Source organism: Lepisma saccharinum, chromosome 15 (assembly GCF_977018435.1).
Source record: "Lepisma saccharinum chromosome 15, izLepSacc3.1, whole genome shotgun sequence".
NCBI classification, from domain to species: Eukaryota; Metazoa; Arthropoda; class Insecta; order Zygentoma; family Lepismatidae; genus Lepisma; species Lepisma saccharinum.
The window spans coordinates 27739394-27764564 of NC_139243.1; the positions used below are offsets into that span (position 1 = coordinate 27739394).

General features: G+C 39.7%; 1 protein-coding gene across 1 annotated transcript; it reads right to left on the reverse strand.

Moving 5' to 3' along the window:
- Positions 1-1828: 1828 nt before the first annotated feature.
- Positions 1829-24461, reverse strand: LOC145999180 (glycine receptor subunit alpha-2-like). Its single transcript, XM_083136111.1, has 8 exons — positions 24437-24461; positions 22825-22892; positions 18197-18426; positions 17150-17232; positions 14349-14489; positions 11735-11933; positions 3473-3725; positions 1829-2077 (listed from the first exon to the last, which is right to left on the reverse strand). The coding sequence occupies exons 1-8, from the start codon at positions 24459-24461 to the stop codon at positions 1829-1831; spliced, it is 1248 nt and encodes a 415-aa protein (XP_082992237.1).
- Between the last annotated feature and the right edge of the window lie 710 nt (positions 24462-25171).

Below are 25171 nucleotides of genomic sequence, written 5' to 3' on the forward strand. Positions count from 1 at the left end.
AAATTCCTTGATTGGATGGAAAAGTTGGAAAGTTTGAACATCTCGTCAGGAAAACTCACTAGAGAAACTTCCAGTGCCCTGAAAATAACCACACATGGGCTAATTGAAATAACCCGATATTGTACAGAAGAGTTTGGAATGCAATACCTTTTGCCAGGAAAATTTCAATCAGACACACTTGAAGCGAGATTTGGCCAATACAGACAGTTGGCTGGTGCGCAGTACAACTTATCTCTCCGTCAGATTTTTGAGACGGAACAAAAACTGCGTCTTGCCAGCAGAATGAAGTTGAAACTGAGGTCACTAAAACATGGTGACATCTTTGTAAATCAAATTGACGAGCATGGTACATCTGAATTTACCCTGGCAGTTACAGACTTGGCTATGTTTCAGAGTTTGAAAATTTGTGCTGCGGATATTGTGGAAGCGGAGAGAGATCTTCCTATTTTGATGTACCTATTGCTCTTACATCGCAAGAAAAAAATTGACGTGTGATGACTGCAGCAAAATTCTAGTTTTGGACAAGACTATGCAATATCTTCCAAACGATTCATTGGATTTTATAAAAAGTTTGGATAGAGGTGGATTGTTGTGTCCTTCAGAGGTGTTTGTGGATATTGTGCTCATCAATTATGTTGTTGTAAAAAAACTGATAAGCCGTGAATATGAAGTGGAATTCTTGAAAGCAGTAAACCAGCGGGAAGTGGCATTCAATCTCAGTCTTGTGAAGTTGAGAGAAGATGAAGATACGTGGTGGGTGAGCTGCAATAATGGACACGAATGCGAAAAGGTTTTGAGAATAATTTTGTGGTCCTCAACAAATGCTTTGTTAAATAATTATTGTAAAAAAGTAAATAACTTTGTTGAAGGCCGACACAAAAGAATCAAACTCTCCACACTCTAAACTTCTTTGCTGTTTGCCTTATTTAATTGTTGAAAAAATAATTTAGTGTTTGTACTACAAAGTGCTATCTGTCGTCGTCTTTTCATGAACGGAAAGACAATGAAATAATAATAATGAAACTGCTAGCGATGCTTCTGTGAGTTTATTAATTGATTAGGCAACTCGGCGAATTTCCTCTGAACGTAACATGCGGGGTTTTACTTATTCTATTTGTTATTACTTTTTTTTACAAAAACTGTAACGAGTTTTATGTAAAACTTAAAAATATTAAGGATAATATTTCACAAATACACGCATTTTTTAAAAATTTTCCACCAGGAAGTTTAAACGATTTTCAACATGAATTTGTGTGGTATTAGGGATTCTTTTGTGGTGGCCAAAGTTGCGTCTTGAACGAAGAATGGTGTAAATATTTAATATTTTCTTCTATCTCTTCTACATATATTTACGGTGAGGATAAATGTTCAAATGTAACTTCCTCTGAGCTTCCAAAAGAGAAACAAATGAACTTAAATTCTCTACGATAAAATATTGTCTTCCTTGTAGAGTGTTAACATGATCGCCTCCAGATGATGACGTCAGGACTGAGCGCTGCGGCCTGAGCCTCTAAGACGGTCTTGAACGTGGCTCATTTGATTATGTTACGACTCCCTGGTTGAGCTTTTTGGCGAGGTTTTGTTCTTACACAGAAGGCTAATCGGGACTGGACCTAATGTGGGAATGGGGCGACTATATGTTTATACCGGGTGAAGAACATAATCTCCTTCATAGAACAGAACAGGTGGTGTCCTTCAGTTCTCTTGCACGTGATTTCACGTGCAACGTAGCAAAAATATTTGTCAGTGCTGAGTGAAACTGAAAGAAACGAAATCAATAACCTTGGAGGAAATTGCAGAATATATTTTCGGCATTCCATTCATTCAATTAGGTCACTGCAACAGCATCTACACCAGGACCAACGACGTCATTCTCCATGTGGCTGACACTCTCCTCTCTCCTGGCGAGGCACGTGTACCAGTAGATGATGTTGAATATTACGAAGCACACGGGAAACACAACAAGAGAGACCATGTCTTCGATTCCATCGCGGACCGAAGTCCATCTCTTCAGTCTGCGATACAGTGTACTTCCTTTGGCGAATATCCTGGCCAACTTCTTGGAGGAACGTGTTTCCTGTCGAACAAACACAAACAAATGAAAACTAACCTTACGATTCGTGTTGAGAATTTCTAATGATAAATAATAAAGATATTACGGAAAAATTCAAAACTTTCGAAAGAAAACATTACTATAATTTTCAGACGTTTCAGGACTTCCACGATGCTGTAGTGGTAACGTCGTCGCCTTGTAATCAAGGGGTACCGGGTTCGAAACCAGGTGGAGGCACATGGCACAGTGGTTCGGATCTCACTTTAAACTGTTAAACTGTAGGTTCAGTCCCGATTAGTTGAAACAACAAATCAATCAATCAGACATTTTAGTCTCTGAAGATAGCAGTGACACTATCTCTCATCTTCAATTATTTCAGTCTCTGAAGATGAATGTGGCATTAGCTCTCATCTTCAGACATTCCAGTCTCTGAAGATGAAAGTGACATTAGCTCTTATCTTCATACACTATAGTCTCTGATTGATTCATTCATTGATTGATTGACTTGTTGTTTTAAATCGGTTTTATGCATAGAAATGTTAATCGGGACTGGACCTACTGTTTAAAGTGATATCCGAACCTTTGATTACAAGGCGACGACTTTAACTCTCATCTTCGTTAATTTCAGTCTCTGAAGATGAAAGTGGCTTTACCTAGCTCTTATATTCTTCCATTTCGGTTCTTGATAATGAAGGTGACTTTACATTTTTGCCTCGTCTTTCAATATACCAGAATGAGGATAATATTGGTATAGCGATTATCACAGATATCAATCCAGTACTAGAATGATGGCAATACAAATAGAAAATATAATCTAAAATAAAAACTGCTTTTTAATTAAGTTCCGAAACTATTGATACGCACCCACATATTGTATCATTTTAAGTGTTTAATATGTTTAAGATGTTAATTGTCTGTGATGACGTAATTAGTTTTGTTCAAATGAATAGTCTGTTATGGTTATGGACTAACCTTAAAACATTCGATTGTGAGTTGTTAGGAGAGAGATATTATTATGAATGTTGCTGGAATAATGGAAGTGATTTTGGAAATGTGAATGTGGTAATTTGTGTAGTGAAGAACAATTATGATCTTAATACAATTTTGTTTCTAATAAGGAGTTTAATTGCGAATGCAAGTGTAATATATTAACATTAACTGACTTCTAAATATATTTTTGTGTGCGAGAGTTAGTAAGGTTTACGTAAGCATATCCTTATCTGATTTCCCACAACCTGGGGGCTTCATAGTAGGCTGATAAGTCTCAGGCTCGCCGTTGAGGAATAAATGTAAGTTGTTCCATTGAGAATAATCCGGGGAACGTAGCACAATATTGACATTAAGGCTATCCATATCACCATGTAAACCATTTTTTAAAAGTTAGTATTCTCTGCGACAGTGTAAAAGAATAAAACTTACCTCTTGACTACATAGTGTCGCTGTGTTTGCTTGCCTTGAGACAAACAGACGTCGTGGAACGGTAAGTTCTAAATAATCTACCCGTTCTTCCTTGTTGACAGGAACTGGTTTAGATTTCCGTTTCCATGCTTTGTGGTACCTTAGCCTGAGGAGGACAGTGGCGTACTCTAGAAGGGCGCTGGCGACAAACACGATGCACGTCATTACATACAGTTCCACTGGTTTTACGCCAGAGGACCCAGGCACGTTTTGCCTACAATGAGGAAATAGATTGAAATTATGGTTATAAGTTCCCAATAATGAGACGCAAACACAAAATTCATTAAAGGAAGTGACAAGTTGTGACGTTCCTTTAGGTGTGTGCCACAGGATTGCTACGTAACGATAGATGCCAATCCCCTTGTGCGGCAGAGTTATGAGACTCCCTGAAGTTTGGGCTACAATGAACCTTCTCAGGGCGTGATAGCGGACGGTAAAATATAATTTACTTACCTTTACTAACGTTTATTGTTGTTCTATCACTAACGACCAATCTCAGTTATTTATCATCACAATTCAAATACACTTAAAAATAAAAGAGTTACGTAAAAAGTAATCAACGTTCTGTTTCATCATACACTTTTGTCATTGCAACTCAATCAACAACAGATATATCTGTGTCAGATTGGATAGTTTTTCAAATGTCTAGAAACCGGAAATGACTTCCGATTCCGGTATCACCTTTAATCACACATAAATAAAAGAGAACTTTACATTTAATGAAATAAGCCAATAAGAACAGATTAATGTGAAAATAATAAACAAATGAAGCACATAAATATTAAAAGCAAACAAGGAAAAGTGACAATTAGCAATTGGTACCATGATTTCAGACCAAATTTCAATCTATTGGAATCAATAGGATATACGAATGATTGAATGATTTATTTACTTTATTTTACTTCGCATTTTGTGCCTCTTGGCTAATTTGCGAAGATGGGGATGAGTTATGAAATGATGAAATCCATGAATGGACATTCACAAACAACCAAGCCCGAGACGGGATTCGAACCCTGGACCCTTGGCGTTGCAGCACGATGTGCTAACCACTCGACCACAGGGTCCGGCAATAGGATATACGAGTATTGCACTGTCTACCAGTTTCATGACCAATGAACAGCAGAGAAAACAGAGAGGTCTGGATCCATTGTACTGTATACCAATTTCATGACTAATGGGCAGCAGAGGTAACGATGAAGTCTGGACTTATTGTAGTGTCTACCAATTTCATGACCAATAAGCAGCAGAGGGAACAAAGAGGTATAGATCTATTGTACGGTCTAGCAATTTCATGACCAATGAGCAGCAGAGGTAAAGGGGAAGTCTGGACCTATTGTCCTGTCTACCAATTTCATGGCCAATGAGCAGCAGAGGGATCGGAGAAGTTTGAATCTATTGCACTATCTACCAATTTCATGACCAATAAGTAACAGAGGGAACAAAGAGGTATAGATCTATTGTACGGTCCAGCAATTTCATGACCAATGAGCAGCAGAGGTAAAGGGGAAGTCTGGACCTATTGTACTGTCTACCAATTTCATGGCCAATGAGCAGCAGAGGGATCGGAGAAGTCTGAATCTATTGCACTATCTACCAATTTCATGACCAATAAGTAGCAGAGGGAACAAAGAGGTATAGATCTATTGTACGGTCTACCAATTTCATGACCAATGGGCAGCAGAGGTAAAGGGGAAGTCTGGACCTATTGTACTGTCTACCAATTTCATGGCCAATGAGCAGCAGAGGGATCGGAGAAGTCTGAATCTATTGCACTATCTACCAATTTCATGACCAATAAGTAGCAGAGGGAACAAAGAGGTATAGATCTATTGTACGGTCTAGCAATTTCATGACCAATGAGCAGCAGAGGTAAAGGGGAAGTCTGGACCTATTGTACTGTCTACCAATTTCATGGCCAATGAGCAGCAGAGGGATCGGAGAAGTCTGAATCTATTGCACTATCTACCAATTTCATGACCAATAAGTAGCAGAGGGAACAAAGAGGTATAGATCTATTGTACGGTCTACCAATTTCATGACCAATGAGCAGCAGAGGTAAAGGGGAAGTCTGGACCTATTGTACTGTCTACCAATTTCATGGCCAATGAGCAGCAGAGGGAACGGTGAAGTCTGGATCTGTTTAGTATAGTACATTTAGACCTATATTTAACTCGAGACGGAAATAATTATTAGAAAGCTAATTCCTTCTGAAATGCGTTCTTTAGGTCCCCCTGTACTTCCCCAGAAAAATCCCGAAAAATCCTGCATGGGAAACACCCTTAAATTTTGAATAAACGGCCGCCTTCTTGGATTTTTCAAAAAATGCGATAACTCAGTAAGGGACAATCATAGGGAGGTGCTGTTTTGCGCTAAAATACATTGTTTGTGTAGTATAATCGATTAAAACATTTTTTTCTAAAGAAAGTCTAGTATACGGTAAATATTTAATGAAATCAATAAGAATTTGACATAAAAACTGAATGTTCAAAAAAACAACGGCATTACCATTATTATTAATAGTTTTTCTTTTCAGGTGTTAGTGATCGTATGCGGTTGTTGGAAAGCTGAATAGAAAATAGAGGAGAAGTGCATTTTCTGCGGTAAAGGCGGGATGGTGGACATTGACAGTGTCAATGTGACAAGAGGGTTAGAGACTTTTACGAATCTCAGTATAAAGAGAAAAGATGGGATTGGGAGGGAAATTGAGAGCGTTAGTCATGTGAGAGTGCATGTACAGTGCAGAAAACGTTATACCAGACATGGAAATTACGTTCCAGTGTCTCTACCTGTAGGAACATATGCAACAAATCCCCTCGTCAGAAGTAACCTACATCCCTTCAACTTTCAAACGTGCTGTCCTTATTGCGAGGAGACGGTTGATAAGGAAGCTTGCAACAAGCACCCACATAGTCACCCATGGAAACTTTTCAAAAAATGTCAAGTATTTGGAGTGGAGTATGTGCGCAAATATGTGAGACAAGTGGGGAATAATAGTTCTAAATTGCATTAATAGCGAATGGGACCTGATTGCGGCCGAAGCGCAATATCATAAAAACTGTGATGCACGATTTTCAATCGTTGGTTCAAGTATGCCAGGCGAGCCATCTGAAAATGTGGTTGGAAGACCTGTTAGCGAGTCCAAGTTAGGGGCTTTCAATAAATTATGCAACTTCCTGGATGACAACGATGACTGCCAGTACCTGCTGTCTGACCTTATGGAGATGCTCTTAAAGTTCAGATCCGACAGTGACAAGTTATACAGTGAAAAGCGTCTGCGGGAGCTTTTATCAGCACGCTACGGCAATACTGTTCTTATGTCATCCAGCAAGAAATGTTTCGGGACTGTTGTTTCTTTTAGGCCCGTTGCATCGAGGATATTAACGGACAAGTGGTACAGCGACAGAAAAAAAGACGCTGTGGAAGAAAAGAAGAGGATTATAGACGCGGCTATTACCATCCTCCAAGAAGAGATAAGATCTAAAGTTTATGATTGCTCGATATATCCAACCTACGAAGAAATATCGAAAGTTGGAGAAAATCAAGTAGGTGAGATGCTCGCTCACCTGCTTTCTGGTCTAATGAAACCAGTAAAAGGTCCACCTTGCAATCAGAAGATGTTGAGTGTTACACACTCTATCATTTCTTCGGTATGTCCACGTTCATTTGTGTCAGCTGTGCAGGTTGGAATTGGAGTGTTTCTTCATAGGCGTTTCCGGTCAAAATATCTAATTAACCTTCTGCATAATTTAGGCTGCTCTGTTTCCTACAGTGAAATCTGTAAGTATGAAACTTCCGTGACAATAAACACTTCAAGTGAAGTTCAGAAACATGGATTTGTGCAGTTGGTCTTCGATAATGCTGATCATAACACTCTGCTGCTATAGGAAAGGCTATAACAATTAATAAGGATCCTGTAGTTGTGAACCATAACCAACTGTTCCACCGCATCGCGTGCATTGTAAGAAGTGCGGATGACCTTGAAGACTGTCTACAGTATGAATTATCACCTTTCCCCCAGTCTTTGTTCGACGACGTTGGTCTTCGCGCGGGAACAAAATCGATCATTATTAAAGTCATCGACAAGATGTGCACAATTAGCAATGAATTGCCGGAAAACCCAAGCTATGTTCTCGACGGTGGGGATCGTTTGGACAGAGTACATTGGCCCCGTCCAGCAACGTATTGTGATGTGTGCAATGCCTACTTAGATTACGTCAACCGAAATTACGGAAGAAATGTCATCGTAGTATTTGACGGATATGAACCCAGTACGAAAGATACAGTGAATATGCGACGAGCTGTAGGAAAATGAGCTGCGAGGGTTGATGTAACTCCATCCAACCCCGTGACAATTGCACAAGAGAATTTCTTGTCAAACGGTGAGAATAAAACAAGTTTTTTGAAACTCCTTAGCACAGAATTCCAGAAAGCAAAGTTCCTAGTTTTCCAGGCCACTAGTGACGCGGATGTTTTGGTTGTTGAAACGGCGAAAAAAATAAGCAGAGTCAGGACGATCAGCTGTTGTAGTTGGAGCGAACTCAGATCTACTTGTACTCATTGCTGCCTTGACGCAACCCCAAGGTGCCGTGTACATGTTAGTTCCGGGAAATTCTACAACCGCTAGAAAAGTTTACTGCAGCAGAGAATTGCACCAAAGCCTTGGTAACATGACGAAACACCTACTTTTCCTACACGCTTTTATGGTATGCGGCACCACCTCTGCTTTGTACAGAAGAGGTCCAATTTCAGGCTTCAACAAGCTGCAAAATAACCGTGAAGTTGTGGAAGTATTTAACAACCCAAACGCGTTGCAGGATTGTGTTGAAGCTGCAGGAGAGCAATTCTTCGTCCATTTGTACAGAGGTAAAAACGTTCAGAGGGACTTGACAAAACCAGATACAAGAAATATGTCCAGACCGATGGTAAGAAAACCTCCAAACTACGTTATGGATCTTGCGAGCCTTCCTCCTACTTCAGCTGCCGTCCGCCAGCATAGTCTGAAAGTATATAACCAAGTTCAGGCGTGGAAAGGTAACGTCTTTTCAGCAAAAGATTGGGGCTGGACCATCGAACAGGGACACCATTAGCCTGTCACATCCTCTTTACCCCCAGCGCCAGACAACCTGATGCATCTTGTGGGTTGTGGGTGCAAAGGAGACTGCTCCCGAAATTGTGAGTGCAAGCGAAGTGGGCTGACATGCACCACTAAGTGCATCGCATGTACGGGAGAGTCCTGCTTCAATCGGAATATTCTGAATTCCGAGGATGAAGACTATATCGAAGGCAACTGCGATACCGAAAATCATGTTGAAATCAAACGTACCAGCGCCTCCACCAGAGAAGATTGTGCAAAACGAAGACGAGTTTAATGAAAGACGGACATTTGTCAGATATTAAACACTACCTGTTTATGTATACGTGTTCATTTTTCATTTTGAAATGTTTCCAAACAAATTCTACAATTCTTTACTGAAAAAATTATGTTTTTGTATGTTTTCAAACCCGTTTTATGCAATAATATGTTAATAAATTTATATCAACTCTCTATTTTACACTTTTTTTGCAGTAATAATTCCCTTCTTCCAAAACTGAAAAGTTTCGCACCAACAGCACCTTCCTTTGATTGTCCATTACTGAGTTATAGCATTTTTTTAAATTCCAAGATGGCGGCCGTTTATTCAAAAGTTAAGGGTGTTCCCCATGCATGATTTTTTGGAATTTTTCTGGGGAAGTACAGGGGGACTTAAAGAACGTATTTCAGAAGAAATCAGCTTTCTAATAATTATTTCCGTCTTCAACCTTATTTTACCCATACTAGTTGTACTTTATGCCAATTTATTGAACAATGATCAGCAGTAGGAATCGAGATGTATCTTGCAGTCTCTACCAATTTTATGACCTAATAAACAGCAGAGGGAGCCCAGACGTTTGGATCTATTGCACACTCTACAAATTTCATGACCAATAAACAGCAGAGCAGAAGGAACGGAGAGGTATGGATCTATTGTACTGTCTACCAATTTCATGACCATTGAACAGCAGAGGGAACGGAGAGGTCTAAGTCTGTTGCAGTCTCTTCCAATTTTATGACCAAATAAACAGCAGAGGGAACGGAGAGGTCTGGATTTATTGTACTGTTGACGAGTTTTTTGATCAATGAACAGCACAGGGAATGGAGAGGTTTGGATCTTTTGCACTCTCTACCGATTATATGACCAATGAACAGCAGAGAAAATGTAGAGGTCTTTATCTGTTGCACACTCTACCAATTTTATGAGCAATGAACAGGAGACCAGAGGGAACTGATTAGTTTTATTTTACTGTTCACCAAATTCATGGTCAATGAAAACAGCAGAGGGAACGGACAGGTTTGGGTCAATTGCACTGTTGACGAGTTTCGTGATCAGAGGCCTGCACAAGACCTGGAGCAGAACCGTTCGCGAGACATCGCTCCTGAAATGCCATGCAACCTGCGCAACATCCTCGCTTGAGCAGCTTGAATGCCCACCTGTCCAGATCGTTCCTGGCAGGCATTGTAGACCCGCCGGGTACCCGCAGTCTTACGATACCTAGTAGGTCTCAGTTCGTTCTTTCCATCAACTGCAGACCCCTCCCTCTGCATGACGTAGTTGCTTCGAGTAGAAACTGCACCCACACCGCTCTGCAGTGTTGCCAACTGCAATAGATTTTCACTACTTAAAAAAGGGAACTCAAAGCTTCGTAAGCCACATAATGAAATGAGATTTACGAATGTTGCTCCCCCCCCCCAAACACACACATTGAAATAGGTTTTCCGTGGCACAGGATCCATAAGTATATGTCGTAAATAACCAATATACGTATATATAGTGATATAGGGCAGGACTGAAACATGTCACGTTCGACGCTGAGGTCGCGAGTCAAACAACACACTGTTCTACTGCGAACACCAGGGCCGTAGCCAGCCAGGGGCATTGCCGTTACCCTCGTTTGGGGGGGGGGGCAAGTACTTGGATAAACGTAACAACAACAACAATCACAATAATAGTAATAAAGTAGCATGAAAGGCATTATTATCCTCATAAATCACGCAAAAAGGGGGTAGAAGTCGGTTCTCACGCATTTGTGTTGAAACAGAGGATTAGAAATATTTTTCTTCAACACGTCAATTTCACATTAGCTAATAATGGAAAACAAGCACACAAACTATTTTTGAAAGAAAGAAAGTGCATGATAAATGCATTCCGAATGTACATGCATATGGCATGTAAAATTTCCATCTACAATATTTTCTTTTCACATGGAGCGACGTATTACATAATTAATTCATCCAACTCGTAACAAACCAACATTAATAGCAAATAATATCAAGGGCCGCCATAGCATTCTCTGTTTTAAAACTTTTCTCACTTAGATGTTCGGCGCTCAGGGCCGACTCCCGCTACCCCTTTGCTACGGCATTGAACTTGATGAGACTTGTACTTTAATGTTTGACCCCCACCCTGACCCCTCCGCTAGACAATTTTCGTCCAAGGTTGTGAGCAATGCACCCTGCCCCCTCTGGTTGCGCCAGTGCGTACCTGGTTAAGGCACCATGCAATGAAAAACAATTAGTTTTCAGTGAGGAGATTTTTGTTTGCTCGATCATTCATTTAGATAAATGAAGCTGTAATATTGCGTGCATTTCCTGGCAATAAGATAAAAACTGCTTACGCTGAACTGAAATCGCTAAGTATATAAATTATCCTTGGAGAAGAAGCTCCTCCTAGGACTTCGTATGATTTAGTAGCTACGTAAGTAGGCAACACTGGCTGCAGCCGTCCACGTGGTGATGAAACACCTGGAGCGACACGCTGCCGGAGGGCTGTTTTCTTCCAGCAGGTTTTGCAGGCGCCCGGGTCTTGTTGAATGCCCAGGTACCTTGTAAGCGAAGAGCGCCTTGAAGACCAAGAACTCGGGTAGAGACGCAAGTCGACTCGTTGCCGTGGGCAGGCGAGCAGGTAAACCTGTTATCGCGTGCAAGCGGGCAGTGGGTAGGTAAAAGGCAGACTATGCTGGCCTCTATTCGTGATCAAGAACTAGCAGAAGATAAGGATGGAGCTTGTAGATGGATTGTACATTCTACTAATTTCATTAGCAACAAGCAGCAGGAGCAGGTGCTTTTGTACTCTCGACCAATTCTTTAATCAATAAATACAAGTTTATAGTACGAAGATAGTGAAAAAGAGTTTCTAAGGGAATTACCTGATTGAGTTGAACATGGTGACCAGAGTGAGAAGGGTGGTGACCAGGAGCACCATTCTCCCAGGGACCATGTCTGGAGAGACGATAAAGCTTCCCCAGGAGATAATGACGAACAGGGAACTGGGGAAGTACGTCACTAGGACATGATTCCATATGTTTCGGTACATGAAGATTGCAAGGTGTGCCTGAGTCTTCTTCTCTGGAAAATAGAACTCCATAAAATTACCTCATAGAGACATTATTGATTGGTCGATTTAAAAACCTATGCACAGTCCAGAAGTTAGGCCATTTATTAAATACTATTTATATTTCTTTGTTTGCTTCTCTTATTATCTTAAGCATCCTCGGTAATGTCATGTAGGCACCTCGTGGTTCCGATATTACATTAACATGTAGGTCCAATTCCTATTAGCTAATACGTGTATCAAGTGCAAGTAAAACGAAAAATCAAACTCATTATTTTCTGCCTTTATTCTCTTTCTCTGTCTGTTTTTCTTTCAGGTACCTCATACTCTCTTTTGTACAATTTTCTCCTCTCTAAATCTTTCTCCCTGTCTGTCTGTCTGACGATGTTTCGATTTCTAGTTTCTTCGCCACCTTTCTTTCTCTCTCTCTCTCTCCTCTCTCCTCTCTCTCTTTCTCTCTCTCTCTCTTTCACTCGCTCTCACCTCCTTTCACTTTTCCTCTTTATGTTTGTCTTTCATTCTCTTCTTTCTGTCTTTCTCCATCTGCATTTCTATATCTATTGTCGCAATTTATTTAACCTACTTGTTTCAGTTACTCCTAATGTTTCTCTCTCTACCTCTACTTTTTCTTTCGTCCTTTCATCTGCTTCCCGTTTCCATCTTTCTGCTTTCTGTTTAGAAGTTCAGCTCTCTCTCTCTCTCTCTCTATCTCTCTCTTCTCTCTCTCTAACTCACTTTTTCTGTTCTTTGCGGTCTCTCTTATGTTCTATTGGGATTGGGTTGGTGTGTTTTGGAGATAAAAAGCTAAAATAGTCCGGTATAGTGACATTTGTGCAATATCACCGTATTCACATTGAACTTTAGATAATGAATTTAACGCCCAACAATGAGATAGGGACCCCTGGTTTGGAAATGTCCCAGTCAAAAGTTACAAGCCAAAACCTTCGAAGGGCAGCCAACCACACACAACGCTGGGGGAAGGGGCATAAAAGATGTCTTCGGAGGTGGAAAACAAACACAGAAGAATCACTGTAGTGGCTTTAATGAGTAGTAACTGCAGCCATCATTATAGCAGTTATTCATTGCGGCGCCCCCTGCCTCGATACAGGCACGACAGCGTCTCAATAAGCTCTGTCGCATCCTCTCTAATATTCCAGGAGTCGTTCGGACCAGATCACAGGCTGCAAGGATTCTTGCCAAGAGTTCCTCTACACTACCAACAAGTGTCCCCCCCCAAAACAAAATCAAGTGGTGTTAGATCAGGTGAATGGGTACGTCAAGCAACAGATCCGCCTCTCCCTATCCACCGCTGAGGAAAGGTCTGCGTCAGAATATCACGAGCACCAGCTACGAAGTGGGCTGGGGCTCCATCATGCTGAAACCACATGCGTTGACGAACAAGATGTGGAACATGTTCCAATAATTAGGTAAGGATGTCTTTCAGGAACAGAATGTGCACTGGTGCAGTTAATCGTGGCGGTAAAAGATACGGACCTATTAAATGTTCGCCCACAATGTCTGCCCACATATTTAAAGCAAATCTGTCTTGAAGGCCCTTCACGATTGTGGCACAGGGATTTTCATCAGCCCATACGTGGCTAATGCGACTATTCAGCATCGCGTCTCTCGTGAAACAGGCCACACAGACATAAAACTGAGGTCTACCACAGAGCTCTGCAGTAACCATTCCCTAAACACGAAATCAGCTGGACCCATGGCATGGACTCGCTGTGGATCGTAACGGTGCATCTGCTGCTCCCTCAGAACTTTCCAAACAGTACTATGGGCCACACCAATTTCACATGCCACAGGCCGTATACTAATGGATGGTTGTCCTTCCATCCGATCCAGCACTGCTTCTGGAATGTCGGGTGTCCTTGTAGTTCTTTGTCCTCCTTGCTCGTGGAATTGAGATCGCATTTGCCCCGTTTCGCGTAATCGTTGGAAACGTTTGGGAAGCATAATGTGTGCTGGATGTCTGCGTCGTAGACACATGGTCCGATATAACCTTTCTGCTTCGTTACAGTTCCCATTTGCTCGTCCATACACAAACACCATATCAGCCAGTTCCTCTAGCGCATACTCCATTGCACTGATTGCAGCCGCGACACTCGTGCTTCTAGACCACACACGACGAGTTTGACGTTAAGTTTTCTCCAGGGCATGAGCAGTGGATTATTTCCACTTTCCTTTATGGTTCCCTTCCGCGTTGTGCGTGGTTGCCTGCCCTTCGAAGGTTTTGGCTTGTAACTTTTGACTGGGACATTTCCAAACCAGGGTTCCCTATCTCATTGTGTTGAGTTTGTTCCCTTCCATCATCCCTGCAAGGCTTTAACACGGTCACAAAAACACCCTGTATACCTATTCAAAACGCAAGAGTGGGATTTATTGGGATTTATTTTTACAGAAGAAAGTAAAATATTGTTTACCTGTTTCGCTCGTATTCCACACCTTGAAAGTTATCTGAAACGCTGCTAGAGACATCTCCAAATTATTTCCTAGTTTTCCATCAATTTTTAAAGGGTCGTATGGATTCCATCGTACGTACATCTCACGGATTGTCTGGCGGACTGCAATATAAATATTTAGTCGTTACATTATTTGAGCTTGACGTATGGTCTTTCTCAAATTCAGTCTGATATGAAGGAAACGATTTAAGTGCAAGATATGCATTCGGTGGTAACACATCTCACTATTGTACGAGGGACGTTTACAAATGATTTAGACTAATGACACGTACCATATCTTGGATGATCCGGGCTCCCAGGTTAGGAGTCCACGTATTCTCCCTGAAGAGCGATGCAACGTTGCCACCTCTCCTGTAGCTTTCATATGGCCGCACGTTACCAATCTCTTGGGGTGTCACGTACCCACTCATTGTCCGGAAATCTGACACCACGTAGGGGCTTCTTCATTTCATTGAAGATGGCGTAGTCGCTCGGTGCGAGATCTGGTGAGTAAGGAGGATGTGCAAACACAGTGAACCCCAGTGATCTCAGCTTAACATCAGTGCGGTGACCGGTATGCGAACAAGCATTGTCATGAAGCAACAGGACGTTCTTGGCCCACTTTCCCTTCCAAAACTGCTGTATCCGGCGACGCAACTTCTGTAGAGAAGCACAGTACACATCGCTGTTGATGGTCATGTTCGGCGGGAGCCAATCCATCATGAGGTTGCCATGCTCGTCCCAGAAGACCGTTGCCATTTGCTTTCCACAGGATCGAGTGGACCGGAACTTCTTGGTGCAGGGCTGCCCTTGTGCTTCCATTGCATGGACTGCTGCTTCATTTCCGGCACGTAATGATGAAACCACCAGTAACACACTGCGCGCAATCTGTTATAAATGGTTGCTGGCCTGTTCCCTTCTTTCCACAGGAACCACGCAGTCCACCTCTGTCCGTGGCAATCACACTCCATAATCTCTCAGTGAGGCCACACAGGTTGCCTGTAAAATGGCGCGCTGGTCACACTACTCCTGACATCTACCGGCCTCCCGCATCATTATTCACTCTTCAAGGTCGACTATTTCAGACTACTTTATTGTCGCCGGCTTGCCTATTCCGGGGTTCGGATACCAGCCCCAGTCTAAATCATTTGTAATCGCCCCTGGTAAAACTTAGAACACGTACTACCTTATTATGAAGAAATACATAACAAAATATTGTGGACATTTTAGGTTTGTAACATGAGTAATATATAATAATTTTAATGATAAATGTTCATGCAATGTGCAAATTTCTGAAAGTTTGTACATGTAGATCACATAAGTGGTTATGTATTTTAAGTACCGAGTCGATAAAAAGAGCTAAATTTTAAGTAGACCATGAGCATTACTGGCCTTATACCCTATAGGAAAATACCCTTTCTGCTCCTTCACTAACAAGAGAACCAAACTAAGGAGTGGAGTTAACATAAATACGTAACTAAGCCTTAACTATTGGTTTATATTTTGTTTGTGAGTTTACGAACAATATACAGGTTAATATCGTTTTCTTCCATTCAGCAAATTGCCTGAACAGATGAAAATGGCAATTATTATATCACATTACTTCCATCACAACCAACAATAGCTATACAGATCGCTCAGTGGTTACGTCGTCGCTTCGTAATTAGTGTGTCCCAAGTTGAATACGCAATGGAAGCACATCCTGATTCGAATCCTACTTTTATCTATAGATCCATAAAGTTTAGCATATTTGTGCATAAAGTGATCTTAGAACAAAACACAAGCACAATCACAATTAATGTTTCACAGTCAAGGACATATCTGAACTTCCTTTTTGCAACATTTCCATTGGGTCATTACAACCTAGAAGTGTCTGTGAGTGTACATATAACACGAAACACGACAGTTTTCACAAGAAACCACTTCACTTGTGTAATGCCCAAACAGCGAAAAATGTTCGGTTTTTACTTCAGAGCGCCATATTTTTGACCAATTGCTTATTTGATATTGAACCGTGTTAGGAGGGTATATACAGGTTGGTCTATCGGCATGGCATATACATATAGAGTTAGAAGTGTGATGTCATCACTAGGTCGTTATGACATATTTTGGAGAACGAGTAATAATTTGTTTAAATAACTGATTTGCTTTGTAAATAAGGATACTTAAAAAGCATGAGTTACGATACATAATTAACATTTTCGAAGTAATAAAAATGGAAACAATTCATGGTTATAAAACTTTAAATAGTTGTGTAATGCTCAAGTACGTACATGGCAATATCGGGAGAGATATTTACATATGGAAGTACATAGCTTTAATGCTTTCTAGTTATTATTGATTATTTCCGTGAATGAACTCCTAAATCAGAGAATGGATAACATGGCTTCTTCCTCCAAATTGAAGTTGAGTTCACACATAGTGGATAGGTCCAGAAATATTTTAATCTTATAAGATGCAACCATCTTTTGAAAAGTTTTTCTTAAGAAATTATCCGCTAGATGCATTGGCATCCTAAAACCTCTTCCGCACTCACAGAAAATGTAACACTCTCTTACCCTTTTTTTCTGCGGCTACATCAACACCTTTAACGTTTGAGGTGAATAATTTAATCTGTGATCAGGACCCACAGTGATTATGATATTTAAGCAGTGGCATGTGTGTATTGTGTCTAGACGTTGTACATCTGCACCTGCCTTCGTAAATTCAGTACTCTTGGAAGTGTGTGAAAACCATTTGCAGTTTTACATCATATATGGTGATAAAAATAAATCAATACTTACAAGATCTAATCATCCACGTGCACGTCTGAACGTCGAAAGGGTACTGCGTAAAATCCATTTCACAAAAGAGAATAATTGAACACCTGGAAGAAACTGTATTTGTATGAGAACATAATAAATCTCTGGTTTACCATCCAAAAGAAAAGCAAGTGCTTAAACCACGTTTGGAGCTGAGTGATGGCACCAAGTAAACGTTTCAATTAAGATAAAACAGTAACCATTCCTGTGAAGGTCAGCGAAAACACAAGTCACAAAGGATTTTGGTTGAATACATACCTGTTAATCCAACGACCACATATAGTTAACTGCTAGTTTTCTTATTATTTTGTACAAATTAAATGCTTGAAATATCAGTAATGTTTTGTATAAATTGACGAACAAAGAGTTTCTACATTATTTACGTGGTCGCTGAGCGTGCATAACGAGAATGTTTACCAAAATATGTGTTTGGGAGTAGGAAAATGAAGACATTTATTTACTGAATTATAAAATTGAAATAATTAATAAACTAATTCTAAATATCGTACGTTCACTTGCTAACAAAATGCAAAATACTCACATTGTTGCCCTGAGAATTAACATATAACATCAATTGAATAGTTCTCATTCAAGCCTTGTGGTAGAATTAGAATCTCGTTACTATCAAAAGTGTGTGTTTAGCATTGACCAATTTCGAGCATACACTCACATGTGCAGTAGTAAAGTAAGCATGAGGATATTACGCCAGCAGCAGTAGTTGACGTCATATTTGTAGAAAAACAGAATTCAGTTCCGTCCGCCTAACAATGCACTTATCAATATTTTGGTGATGTAACTCCTTCATGTCCAATCACGATACATTCTAGTATAATTGAACAATCTTCAGACATATTTATAAAGAGAAAATCAATAATTCAATCTTATTTGTAGCTGTTAAGTCACTTGTTCTGTAATGGTCCTACGTGTTTTCAACAGCTTAAGGACTGACACGCTCTCATTCACACTTCAATCAAACCAGACTTTAAAATTTAGTGACGTTTTTACGTAGAACTCTAAGAGAACACTCACCCCATTTCAAAGAACACGTTTCCTGACCTAATTACAAAGATCTTCTTGAGGCTCTTGATGCCAGGGGTCACCTTCAGCTCCCTCATCGGACTGAACATGATGTCTGGCACCCACACGCATTCCAACTCAGAGTCACTTATAGCTCTGAAGGGGCCAGTACTGAAGTCCACAAATTCTAAGAGCCTCTTATCTTTCCACAGGAGACGGATCAAGCTCACGAAAATTATTTCCTGCAAAGAAATATTAAACATGCTGTTTTTGCAACGTGTTCTACAGCTCTCAAAGTTTTAATAAGTAGTGGTATTTTATTATTATTATTATTATTATTATTATTATTATTATTTTAATTTTTCATTGTTTTTCTTTGTTTTTTGCAGATTATGTTGTGAGCGACAATGACGACAGCACAGGAGAAGGCACAATGTGTGTGGTATGCTGAGAATGGTAATTGTAAATAAAACTTTGAGAGCTGTAGAACACGTTGCAAAAAACCGTATGTCTTTATCTCATATAGTTTAGGAGTTAAGTCATTGTAACGGTAGCAGGACTTTGTGGACACGCTGTATAATTAGTTTAAATTTTAATGATAAGCATAAAAGTAAATAAATGCCTCTTTGGAACTATTAAATTAATATGATGATTCTTTTTATTTAAATCGGATTTGTTTTAATTAACTCGATTTTTTTTATTTATAAAAGACTCTGTCAAAATTGCTTGTTTGGTACTTGAAACCACACTTATAGATGTATGTTTCTTATAGAAGAGCTTTTTCTAGTAAACGGTACTGTTAACTATTTCTTTGAACAGTTTGATTAAAGCAAATAAAAAATTATATGTAAATATACACTGTTTACATCTGTTTCTGATAATGTATATATGAACCTACTGTGGAAATGTCTGATGAGTGTGCTAATTAAACTATAATAAGTTCAATAACTCTTCTTCCAGTGAAAATAAAGCATTCTGGATGTATTTTATAACTTTAACTTAAATTATCTTTTAAAGTTCTTGTAGCTAAATTTTGGCAATTTATTTAATGATAATTTACAAACTATCAGCTGCAATGTTTATTTACAGTTTAATGATAATTACACTATTCACGGTTTAACATGATTAGTAGTTTGCATATTTATCTACACAAACTGTTTGCTATTTTTTAGGCCATAAAAATTATTGACTTTTAAATCAAGAGAAATGTATGTGTGTCTACAGTTTACATTTCATTCACACCATCATTATACATATATTTTGATTACTTCCTCTTTCTTCTTAGAGCCTAATAACCAACATTAAATGAATTCAAGCTTAATGTACTTTCACCAAAGTGATCCTGATATCTACAAAATCCTTATGTACATTATTCTATAAATTATTATTTACATCTTCATTTAAATTGCAATTTAAATCAATGTACCTTGAATAATATAAACCAAGTTGCTGAAGATCATCTTCTGGAAAGAAACATTCAGTAAAATTTCTAGTGCATTTCTAAGGAAATTAGTATATCTTTGGAATTACTCTGATAAAACGAATCAATTTGTGGAAGAGTAGACATTTAACCAGGAAGATGTAAAATGTTCACCAGCAGAAAATTTTCCAAGGAGGATGAAAATCTGAAAGTTAAACCCTCGAAAAACACAGCCAGAAATTGATGAAAGACGGAAAGATTGTAAGGAATACAATACATATGATAGATGATATAGCAAACAAGATAAATAAAGAGAAAGTAATGAGTGAGACAGAGAGAGGGGGGAATAGAGAGAGAGAGAGAGAGAGAGAGAGAGATGAACTATGTGTAAAGATAATTAAGATATACAGAGATAAAAATAGAGATATATATACTGAGTGAAGTAAATGGTGAGACACATAGCAAGAAATATGAGGGACTTTCAAGTCAATCCGGGACTTTTTTTTACAGCTTTAAAAACAAATACCAGGATGGAGGTAGTGCATGCAATAGGAACTGGCAACTGTGTCCTGTTACTGGTAGGCGGCGGTGCTCATTGCACACGCCAGTCCAGACACCAGTATGCAAGATGGCGGACAACAGTGTGATCGTGTACACGGAACAGCATGTGGTGATGACGTTATTAGTAAAGGAGGGAACTAAAACCAGCTGAAATTTACAGAAGACTACAAGCACAGTACGGTGATGAAACACTCAGCCGCAGTAAGACATTTGAATGGTGGAAGCGTACGTCTGTCACCGACAATCCCGGTCGTGATGGTTTCCAGCCCACAGCAGTCATTCCTGGAAACGTTCAGCGCGTGGAACAATTTATCATTGACAATCGTCGCATAGCCTGGAGCAAACATGGGATTATTCACGTGGATTTTTTACCCCGTGGTGTCACTGCTTACAGTGAATATTAGTGTAGTGTTCTGCATGTTGTGCATAAGAATCTGAGGAAGAAACGGCCTGGTTTTATCATAAAGTTTATCATTGACAATCGTCGCATAACAGTCCAGACTTAGCGCCAAATGATTTTCACCCGTTTGGACCCCTGAAATAATTATTCGGAGGTCAACATTTCAGCAGTGATGACGAAGTGAAGCAGGCTGTCCTAGAATGGTTCGAATGTACTGACAAATATTTCTATGCCGAAGCGTTCCAGGAGTTAGTCGAACGGTGGAATAAATGTATGAATGAAGCAGGGGAGTATGTGTCGAAAAATAAAATCAATTTCCACCCCTTGAAATTTGTTCTTTTATTTTATAAACTCGAGAGTGCGGATTGACTTGAATGCCCCTCGAATATAGAGTTTGAGTGAGCAACATACATTATACACACACAAAGATACATACAGAGAGTGAAATATATATATAAACTAGTTAATGAAACAGGTGACAAAGAGAGCGAACAAGATAGAGAAATAAACTAGCCAGAGGAAAAAACAGAGAGAAAAGAACTGACGGAAATAAAATACTAGCTGATTACCCGGCGTTGTCCGGGTATTTATTTATCCCAATCTTGTATTAGACAGGAAAATAATGAATTCTAACTATAGTGCAAAATGTAACTGATTTTAAATGTGATCGTGAATGTCACCCCGAAAACTATGGATTCGACACTAATCTAGGTTATTTGTGGCACTTAATTTTTCACCCCCTCTCACCCCCCCCCCCCATGCCGATAGGTGATGAACTTGGAGTTGAACCGCATTGGGAGTGTCACGAAAACTATGCACTCCATTCGCAACACAGCCTGAATGTTAGACAACCCGAGAAACATTATCGTTGTGCGGATTGCATAGAGTCACGGATGTATGTTTGTTCGGAATTTAATATCGGTGGTTCTCGATTATTTTTACATGTCAGTCCTTCCCACCCCACCCCTAGGGGTGTCTTACCATCACAGTATTTATTTCCAGATTGCAAGTGATACGCGTACCAAGTTTGGTTGAAATCGCTCCAGGCCTTCGAGAGTTATGCCGGAACAAACAAACACCCACACCCACACACACACACACACACATACATCCATTTATATATATATATATATATATATATATATATATATATAGAGAGAGAGAGAGAGAGAGAGAGAGAGAGAGAGAGAGAGAGAGATAGATAGATGAGAGACAATAATTAGCTATCTAGGTATATAGATCGGAAGAGATAGAGAGAGAGAGAGAGGAAGAGAGCGAAAATTAGTGAGTAACATACTTATGGGATGATAAAAATAACTCTAAAAAAGCATGATTTAAATACATAACATCACGATTACCATGATAGGCAGAATAAATTACAAAAATTGAATAGACAATATCACACAATAATAATAATGACTCGTGGCTCTACAGGGCCTTGGTCTATCTCCCGACTGCCAGTCTCTCTCCGACAATCCTACCTAGAGATGTGGAGATCTTGAACCAGTAATTGGGTGATGTGGGGTCAGCACGTCGAACCTCCAGCCGTTATAGGAGATTTCCGAGACCAGGTTAAGCTACTCACTCGTAGCTCTCTAATTCCCTCACGATGGTGGCTTGCCACTGGTCTTATACGCTGGCCAAAAACCCAGAGACTGAACCCAGGCGGATTCGAACCCCTGCCGTCCCCAATGCACAGCGCCTTCGCACGACCACGGAGGAGGACTATTATCATACAATACAAGTAATAGGAAAAAAGGATTGGAGGTGAATCTGTCCCCCTATCTCTGTAACAAGCGAATGAAAACAAGTCTGCGCAAAAGTGACGTGAGATGGCACTACCAATGAACACGCGAGAGGGAACGGTATTGCGCGAATGCAGTTACTTAGCAGCCTTCTAGCAGAGTGTACTGTTTCGCTCTGCCTATTCTCTGCAGCTATGTGTGGCCTTTCTCCAGAGATGGCCGAGACAGGGTATAGATGGAAGTTGTTGCTGAGGAATGAAGAAGAGAGACGATGCAGAAGAAGAACAACAAACAGCTAGGAGAGAACATTAGAACTAGTTAAGATCTGTAGTCTCATATTACAGATAGTGTTATTAATATGTTTCAAAAATAGCAGCAAATTAACTTGTGCCGCAAATTGTATGAGAAACGAATAGAAACACTGATGTCCTTATTATATAAATGACGCCTCAGCTACCTTTAAACCAACATATTTTAATTTGCTAGTATAAAAATCATTCACATAGAAACATACCCCATGAGCTTCCTCAACCTCAATTTTCCTCACCAACTCCAAATTTAGAAAAACTCGTGTCGATTCTCCTGCAACATTAATAATATGTTATTATTATCACAGATGAGAGACTGCATACAAAGTTAGCAAAATTCAAGTTTTAAAAGAAATATAAAAGGTTTATATTATTTGTTGCTTTCATTGTTTGAAACAGATTTTTTAAAGAGAAGAGAATATCGCAAAATGTTTTAAATAAAAATAAATAACTGTAAATTAATATTCATACATGAACGTTAATATATAGAAAGTGTGAATTAATGGGGTATACCAGGTATCGTTTTCAATACTTTTAAGTAACTCTGACAACGAGGATAAATATTCGCCACGTCAGAGCAATGTCATAGTCTGAATTATAATGCAAATGTTACCCAAATGTAACTCAACTTCTTCAAGAAAAAGGTTAACATTTTTGTGCTTTCAAACGTGATAAGTACAAATATAATATCTAATATTGCATCGAGATATTTCAAATCTTCCAGTATGTACAGTGAGATCCATGTGTATTACCGTGCAAATTGTCCATCACCATGTTCCTGCACTTTATTTGACCCAATAAGAGCTTCAAGAATTAAATGAAAACTCAAAACAAGCTGTTGACAACTTCTGCACCAGCATACATAAAAATTCATTGCTTAAAAACACACAAGATGTAAAAGAAAGATATTAAGAAAACAGTCATGGACAATTTGTCTAGCAATTGTAGTGCATCCAACTGTACAGTAAGCAACGTTTGAATAAATTTAACTGAGAACCATTTCAACATCGTTTGCATTCGTGTTCTACGTATATGGGATATCAGTAAATTAAACATAGTGCAGACGAAATGCACCATTGGGGCCTTCCAATAGTGCATTGTCCGAAATTAATAAATATTTAGTTGACCACTGTGCAATTATGGTGTATAAACAACCGAAATGATGCATAGATAATTCACCTAATTATTTCTACACACTAGAAAGAATTAAGAATTTTTGAAAATGATGTGATCAGCACCACGCTCCGGCTGCTTTTACCTCCCAGTGTTTCCCCTTGGTAACGATTTATTAAGAGACTGGGTTAACTCCAGAACTACTCCATTCACCGGCAATCGAAGCCGGGTCTCCCGCGTAACTGTCGAACCAATCTTTGACAAGTGCGATATTACCTCCTCTCAATATACTACCGTGTAACTTACTCAATGATATGCCTATGGAGGTTTGTGAGATGTGGCCTTCCGATCTCCGTTGCGGAGAGTTTAGCACAGCGCACTACGACTCCAGGGGTCCCTGGTTTGAATCCCGGCCTTAGCATGCGTCTCCCTTGTAAGTGTCCCTCCATCATATCATCACTCATCCCCATCTTCACGATTAGCCAAAAGTGGCAAAAAAGCTAAGTAAAATAAACCAAATCAATTATAACTCCCTTCTTTGGCATCAGGTTCCCTAAAAAAGTTTATAATGCATGAAATACTATTAAACTATATCCATTCTATTCACTCATTTATTGTTTTTACCTCACCTACAATGAAATAGATTGTTTGCAATACCCAGTCCACTCTGTGTTATAGCCTATTTCTACTAGAGAATAAACTCACCTTTTTCCATCGGTGGTAGGTCCATCTTAGAAGAGTGGTTGGAACAGAAATTGTTGATTCCCAATGCTGTTGGAATTCTGGAAATATTCAATGAGACACTAAGAGAACTTGTTCGGATGATTATTGAAAAAGTATCGTAACCATAACCACGCATTATTCATTGTTTCTTATTTCTTGATTGTTACAAGTAACACTCACATGCAACAATGACTGGATCGAGTCAGTGTTGCATGTAACTGACTGTCATTAACTGATGATATGATGAACACCCATGTAGAGACCGTGCTGACCCCTCCGCCGCCAAGTTGGTAACAAAAGAAGGATTCAAACTCTACAATCAGCCATCGCTTGAAAAGAAACTTGAAATGCATATTGTTACAAGGCGGCAACACTGTGTACGGAGCTATCAATAAGGCTGAGTGTGGATGGCAAACTGACGGAAAAAATGACGCAACAATCGTAATGAAGGGTTCTCATATCTCGATCCTAAAGCTCTCGCCACGAAAACAGTCCAGTGAAGGTCACGCCATCCACCTACAGTGTTGCCAATGAGTAACAATATCTACCGACGAAATCAAACGTGAAGTATCGATTGAGCAGCTTAGAAGAAGTGTGTCAACCCTGTAGGGCCAGGGGTGTGGAGGGGGCAAGGGGAAGCTCCGACCTTGACTGGACTGTTTTCGTGGCGAGAGCTATAGTAGATCCTAATAATAAATCTGACTAACAAATAAATAG